Raw genomic sequence first — 7,621 nt, 5'->3', positions numbered from 1 at the left:
TTTTTGTGTTGAAAGCATGTACTCTTTATGTTGCAACGGTACGTCCGATGATAAGGTCCAATCGGTTCTGATTGGACGTCCGGCACTAGCAAGCCAACTTTTGTGACACAGTTTGTTTTTAAGATTTATATTTTTGATATGGTAAGATTTATATTTTTGATATGGCACGTAAATGAGTTGAGAATTATGAAAGCCACAATTGTTTTCTTACATATATAAGCTATATCCACCTAGGTTTATTCAAGTTCACTTTTTTTTGTTGAAAAGGCTGCAGAGGAGCCTCCCGGTGCCAGCACCGAGCTCGAACCCGGATCGCTGGCTTGGGGCTGGCTCAAGGAACCATTCGAGCTCATCATTGATGTCTAAAATTTTAACCATTAATATTACTAGAATCGTTAGGGAAACATAATTTTATTATGTAAGTTTTTTATTTAAGATAATTTATTGATCCGGTGAACGAATTTTGGTCGTGTGTGATTGCTGGCCAACTACGGGGGCAGGTGCTTGTTCGCCAAGTGCTGGCTTCTAGCTGATGTTCCACACTTGGGTGCCGCTTGCCTGCAGCTCCCGGCTCACTTGGGTGACTCTTGTTTGCAGCTTCCGCACGATAGAAATATGGCTTGGTTTAGGGATGGATTCAGTACCATATTTAATTTAAATTTAAATATTATCCGACACAAATACAAAATAGATAGTTGGATTCATATTTGTATTTACATACCTACTCAATCCGAAAGATAATAAAGCACAATTTGTCTTATCGATGGCCTTTAAGTATAACAACGTCATTACACAAGTAGGTAGTAAAGTATGTCACCGGATATGGATGGTATCAGATATTCCACTTTTTTCTTCAAATACGAATCTAGATTCAAATAGAGAAAAATAATGAAAAGCGGATACAACCATTTTAGTATCTACTCCCTCAATCCAAAAGTATAACTACATCTTGCAGCGTTCAAATTTTGTCTTACAATATAGCTACTTTTAAGTTTTCAAATGAATTTTTAGTATGCGAGGTCTAAAGTACCTCTCCTTACATGCAAATTAATTATGGTATGCATGTCTGGATGCAAGCTAAATAGGAAAATCTTAATTATTCTCTTAATTAGTGCATGGTAACTAAAGAAGGGTAATACAAACTTTACTCTCCTTCCTTAATCTAAAAAAAAAACCTCTAGAAGCAGCTATATTATGCGATCACTACTACAGAATAGACCTTTGTTCCAGGTCATTTGACCCGGTTACCTTTGGGTCCGGGACAAAAGGTGGCTTTTGTCCTGGGTCCAACGGCTAGCCGGGCCAACGTGGGGGACAGGGGCTTTTTTGTCCCGGGTGCAGCCACCAACCCGGACAAAAGACCCCCCTTTTGTCCCGGTTGGTGGCTCCACCCGGGACAAAAGGCCCAACCCTTTTTATCCCGGGTGGTAACACCAACCGGGACAAAAGGATTTTGTCCCGGTTGGTGTTACCAACCCGGACAAAAGGCCCCTTTTATCCCGGTTGGTGTTACCAACCCGGACAAAAGGCCCCTCCACGTGATAGTTCAAAATGAAGTTATTCTATACTGAGTCACGTGTACTACTTAGGTGAGTTGGCAAGGAAACCATGTGCTAGGAAAGAAGTCTTGGGATCGAATCCCGTGGTGTGTAAAAAATTTTTTAACGTCAGACACCTTTTGTCCCGATTCTGCCACCCGGGACAAAAGCCTCGAGGCTTTTGTCCCGGAAGCTTTGTCCCGGTTCCAAAACCGGGACAAAAGCCAGTTTGGAACCGGGACAAAAGGCTGAATCTGTAGTAGTGGATAGCGGAAGTATATTAAAATCATATACGAATAGAGGCATCCATACTAATATTTGATCAGATATAGATATAGGTAATTCAATTTTTTTGATATCTATATGCATTTGTAGCCTGGTTCTCAAGTTGCTAGGGTCTACACCACAATCAGCCTACTCACCCTCTCCCAAAATATGGCATGGGCCAACAACCAGCAATAGAAACAGGCAGAACGCAATATGAGTTTTGTTTCATGCCAGAAAGAGTAGGCGAAATGCAACACACACTTTATCACCGATTGAGTGAATGTACGAATATTTTATTAAGTTTGAGATTCGAATGTGGATCAGCAATCAACAGGTTTCACTACAAATAATCTACAGTAAGTGAGAACTTGTTTTTTCCTGTTATCCGCCTCAGTTTCATAACAGCAATAATAACAATGAGCCTTGGCAGGTAGCACCACCACTAGACACAGGGTGTGCTTAATTCCTCCGTTTTGGAATTTTGAAAGGAAACTTTTTCACATTTGAAGTATTAGACATAGACTAATCACAAAACTAATTACATAACTCATCTGTGAAGTACGAGAGAATCTAATGAGCCTAATTAATCCATCACGATCTAATTAAGTTCATTAGATTCGTCTTGCTTACAGTCCATTTGTGTAATGCGGTTTTTTCCGAGTACATTTAATACATCATACATGCATTTTACAAATCTTTTGATTTTGAACTTTGAATCTAAACACACCCACAATCGGAGCGACGGACCGATCACAACATTTCAACAAGTGTGATTTTTTTCTTAGAACCAACCAGTGGCGAATCTAGCCTGAAAATGTAGAGGGGGATCATATTCACTCTTTTTTTCTTCCTCCTCTTTTCTTCTTCTTCCTCTCCTCTTTCTCTTCATTGTTTCATCCAAAAAATAAAGAGAGGACTTAGGAGAGTATCGATGACTATTAGGGAGGTAGGGGGCTTAATCCCCCCTAGCCCTCATGGATCCGACCCTGAAACTAGGGGTGGAATCGAGCCGAGCCTCGATTTTTTTCGAGCTTTCTTCGAAATCAATATATTCGTATTTATTATAGTCTCCCGCGTTGTTTGATATGCAACTTCAAATCGAGCATAACGAGCCGAGCCGAGCCGAGTCTGCCAAAATTGACTTTTGTTCCAAATCAACTAATCTTCATTTTAAAAAAAGAACAAACGTAATCGGAGTAATTTTGAAACGAGCCACCGAGCCAGCTTAACGAGCTTTTTTTTCCAACCCTACCTGAAACCAACTACGGCCTAGTGAGGTCAGCCAGTTTCATCAAGGCCATAAACCCTTCTTCTTGCGCGACAAGCCGACCCCATAAATCCTCCAGCACCAAAAGACATAAACACCCCTGCAAACTGCGGGCATGCTTGTGCTAGTACCATGGGTGTTTCGGTATCTTCGCATAAATCCTCCATCCCCTGGAAGCTCCCTGCCGACTTCCGAGTTCCTTCCGGACACTTCGTCCGCGCTTCTTCTCTCGATCGCGCCGTGCTCCTCGACTCGGTACTTTGATCCCGCCGGCGAAGGGATGGTGGCCTCGCGCCTCCTCGCACGCTTATCCAGGCAGTGCGTCGCGTCGGCGTCGGCGTCCACCGCGGTGCGGAGCCCGGCGGCTGCGGAGCCGTTCGCTGCTTCCTTCTCTTCGCACAGGGTGAGGTTTCTCATTTCTGGACCGCCTCTTCAGTTTTTTTTTTGTTGAATCAAGGGCCTATTGGCAACTGGCGTGGCGAGTAGTTCTTGGGTGTTTTGATGCAATTCCTTGCACCTGTCGAGACGAATTTGCATCCAGGATTAGTTGGTCGATCTCAGATTTTATTTTTATGTGTTATTTGTTAGATTAGGATGGTATTGGAATGCGGCATGGCATGAAAACAATTGATCTCGGTGATGCTGCCCAATGTAGCTGTGGAGAGCCCCTCTACTCCTTTGTTTTACTGTTCTTACTGGGGAGCATTTTAGGTTCTAATTTTTTATTATTGTGTACTTATTTTATTTTATTTTTTGCTGTCTTTTATTGGCTTTGATGTCTAGTTTAACTCAATTGGCCTGGGAATAAAAGGCTTTGTTGTTGACGATGGTCAGGTTGTCATTCGTGCAAAAGAAGTGTATTAGGTGTACTAACATATTTGTATAAACTTTGTGGTTTGCCAGTAGTACTCTATGAGCTAATTGGAATTGCTCCATAGCAGGGCTTTTGCCAGCTAGCAATGTATTTTTGAGCTTGGCAGCAACCTCTGGTGCCTTCAAATGTTTTTTTTTATGACATTTTTGTTTAAGAATAATTAGGTGAATGGGTGATTCTATCTGTTGAATGAGCAAAAAACTATTTTTGTAAATATTTCATTAATACTGATTCTTTGGTAATTGTACCACAGAATTTATTTTGTGTTGCTCCTATCTGTGACAGAGAAAAAAAGGTAGCCATGCCCTGATCAAGAGTTTAAAAACCAATGTCATATAGCATTTGTCTTTTGAATTCTGGCTATTCTGTAAATGTTATTTTGAAATCATTTTTCTATGTTCTTTTATTTCTAACACCATTGACGAAGAAGCCAGCATCAAAAGGAATGATAGAGTACTCCTTGTAGTCCTCAGTAAATGGAAACTTAGACTCGAAAACAAATTACAAAATGAAAACCCCATGATCACCACATGCTCTTTTACATTCTTCTACTACCTGATTAAATTTGTTCTCCATTGAACTACCTACCTTTGAGTCTTAATGTCAAATGAGCAAAAAGGAAACATAATCATTTAGCATAATGAAATATGGTGTAGGAAATTTAGGAACATATGGTTATGTTCCACCTAGCTTCCTTGTAATGGGGAAAAAGTGTATAAATTGTTTATAAAATATGAAATTGCTCCCTAGGACATTCATGTAAAAGAATGGAGGGTGCCTTTTAATAATGATATAGTGGATTTCTGCAGTAAATTGCAATTATACTTTCCTGACATTTAGTTAAGATGGCATAAAGCTTCAATAGGACTGATTATGGTACATGTATTCCTATCATTTACAAACTCTATTCCTTCTTCCGCCATCCATATTACAAATGGCAAAATACATGGAGTGTCGGGCTGACTTTTTTTTTCTCGGACACAAGTGTTGGGCTGAATCATATGCACTGTTTATTGACTGTTTGAACCAGAAGATACTGTTGGCGATCAGGAAGTGTATGTTCATTTTTTTTTCATTCTTTTCTTGGTTAATATGGGGTAGTGATGGTGCATGTGTTCTTACCCACAACCTTCCAGGAAACCAGTAGAACATCTACTGGTACTGGACTAGAAAGAAGAAATCTGTTATGTTTGGTTGTAACAACTATTGTTCAAAGACCAGTCTTGCTATTATTTTAAATTCATTGAGCATGCTTTGCAGAGGGGTGTTTTATGGAATACATGGATTAGCAAAAAGTAGTGCTATTTTGGCAAATTATTTTTCTATTACTCCTAAATTGTTCTTATTATAGATATTTCTTGCTTTCTTTGCTACCAGGTTCCATGTATGTTGAATCATCGTTCGAGATACTCGAGCAGCATTTTTCAAAAGTTTGGGTTCTCATCTGTTTCACCCCTACAAAGTGGCAAGGAGGTTAAGGAACCAAAAGACCAGGAAAGCACCTCAGCTGGATCCAATGAAGGCAGTAGTTTGTTTGGAAGTGAGAAGGCATCAGAACAAGGTCTGTAGACTGCATGTAAGATTGGGTATAATGTGTGGGATATATTGCATTGAGCCTCTAGGGCGAATATATAGGAGTACATGGCTTGGAGGGCAAGTAGCCTCTCCTAGAGATAAGGAAGGTTATCCCGGGATTACAATCAATCCTAAACTAACCATATCCGGAGTTGCCTAAAATACTCTAACACTGAAGTCCCAATTTGTATAAGCAGGTGGCTGGATATTTCACACTGTGATGTAGAGGCAATATTGAAATGTTGCTTTATCTTAAAAAAAGGTGGGGGTACTGAACTGCATTTTTTGATTTAGGTATCGAAGATGTTGACCTGTCAAAAGATGATCTTGTGAAGCTAGTTCATGAGAAGGAAGAATTATTGAAGTCCAAGGATGATGAAATCAAAGATATGAAGGACAAGATTTTGCGCAGCTATGCAGGAATGGAAAATATCCTGGCTCGGACCAAGCGTGAATCTGAAAACTCCAAAAAGTATGCAGTACAGGTCTGTTGTCATCATCTTTCGACATATATCCCCATGAAATGTTCTGAATTAGCTTTTGCTTATATCATGTGTCACAATTGTGCATGCAGAACTTCTCTAAGAGCTTGTTAGATGTTGCTGACAATTTGGCTAGAGCATCATCTGTTGTCAAGGAAAGCTTCTCGAAAATAGATACCTCTAAAGATTCTGCTGGAGCTGTGCCACTACTGAAAACTCTTTTGGAGGGTGTAGACATGACAGACAAGCAACTAGCAGAGGTTATCTTGTGACTTCCCTTTGACTGGCAAAAGGACTTTTAGCCTTTACAGGAACATTTTTTCCAGCCAATATTTTCCTTAATTTCGATTTTGTGTAACAATGCCCTAAAATCTGAACAGGTTCTCAAGAAGTTTGGAGTTGAAAAGTTCGATCCAATAAATGAGAAGTTTGATCCTAGCAGGCATTGTGCTATTTTCCAAATTCCTGATCCTTCAAAGCCACCAGGAACTGTTGCTTCTGTTGTAAAGGTATGTCTTCACAAATGCACTTACTATCTATTTGTCAGCATATTATCAAGCATGTTGTCTTGATCTAAAGTTGTTTGCATACCAAATGTTGAATTGTGTGGATTCATTATCCTTGTAGTTTTTTTTTGGTGTGGAAATATGGTCCTATAAATTGTACTGCAACCACCGCTGTAATATATCTGCTGGCAACTTTTATACAGCCCTACTTGGTTCTTGAGTTATGTTGTACTCCCTCCATTCCAAATTGTAATATGTTTGAATTTTTTAATCCCAAATTTGACCACTCGTCTTATTCAAAAATTGGAATAGTAGCTTGGTGATTTGTTCGCTATTCCAATAGAGGTTCCACAGCTTTTGCCTTGAGGCTAGAGTGGTTTGTTGTAACTTGGCAGTTGGTTGTGCTCCGGTGCTCATAATGAATGATTATTTAGTCCAATATAGAAAACAGAGAATGTGAGTGATTGCTTGATTGGATGCTTGAAAATGTACTCCCCCCCTCTCTCTCTCTCTAAAATATATTGCTTACCCTAGTCCTTGCAACAAGTGACATCCGTTACACATCGTTTATTTCAGGTGGGCTACATGTTACATGATCGTGTCCTGCGCCCTGCGGATGTCGGTGTTACAGAGGGAGGCAGAACCACAACTGGGGCCAAAGGGGCAGAACAGCGCGAGCAGAAAACAGCCGGGGATTAAGCTAGCTGATAGATTTTGATAGTTTAGATTCAGTCCAAGGAGGAGAAGAGATGGGTGTTCTTTTGGATCACTCGGTTTTTGTCTAGAGTTTCAGACGCATCAGCACATGAGACTTCTGACCGTACCGTAGTTTTGCACCAGAGAGACAATATCACAAGCAGGCTGCCGCAACTTCTTGTTACATGAATGAGAATGACAGAATCCATTATCTATTTGTGGTTTGGAGGAGACATTTAATTTGATGTCATGCCACCCTTGGCTCTACCCCATGTAATGAGGTAACAAGTTAACAACCACCATGACTTGTTACCTGGAGCGATCACACCGGTGGGCTAGGCTCGTGTGTGCTTCAACAAACGGAGAGATCCATTCAGGACTATACCGCTTGGAGCCTTGGACCGATGTAGGTCGTG

The 7,621-nt window shown here is 40.5% G+C and overlaps 1 protein-coding gene across 1 annotated transcript; it reads left to right on the top strand.

Moving 5' to 3' along the window:
- The first annotated feature begins 3,234 nt into the window (after positions 1-3,234).
- On the top strand, positions 3,235-7,445 carry LOC120660239 (grpE protein homolog 2, mitochondrial-like). The gene is made up of 6 exons (XM_039938665.1): positions 3,235-3,475; positions 5,324-5,507; positions 5,816-6,006; positions 6,096-6,263; positions 6,384-6,512; positions 7,086-7,445. Exons 1-6 carry the CDS (start codon positions 3,353-3,355, stop codon positions 7,206-7,208), a joined length of 918 nt encoding a protein of 305 aa, XP_039794599.1. The 5' UTR covers positions 3,235-3,352; the 3' UTR covers positions 7,209-7,445.
- Positions 7,446-7,621: the final 176 nt, after the last annotated feature.

Source organism: Panicum virgatum, chromosome 2N, assembly GCF_016808335.1.
Source record: "Panicum virgatum strain AP13 chromosome 2N, P.virgatum_v5, whole genome shotgun sequence".
NCBI lineage: Eukaryota > Viridiplantae > Streptophyta > Magnoliopsida > Poales > Poaceae > Panicum > Panicum virgatum.
The sequence above is the reverse complement of the archived record's forward strand: the minus strand, read 5'-3'. Positions and strand labels throughout refer to the sequence as shown.

Excerpts from the sequence above, each read along its gene's own strand:
- LOC120660239 (XM_039938665.1), top strand. The coding sequence starts at position 3,353 with ATGGTGGCCTCGCGCCTCCTCGCACGCTTATCCAGGCAGTGCGTCGCG. Across the intron at positions 3,476-5,323 it reads CTTCCTTCTCTTCGCACAGG|GTTCCATGTATGTTGAATCA; the intron begins GTGAGGTTTCTC and ends CTTTGCTACCAG. Across the intron at positions 6,007-6,095 it reads CCAAAAAGTATGCAGTACAG|AACTTCTCTAAGAGCTTGTT; the intron begins GTCTGTTGTCAT and ends TTGTGCATGCAG.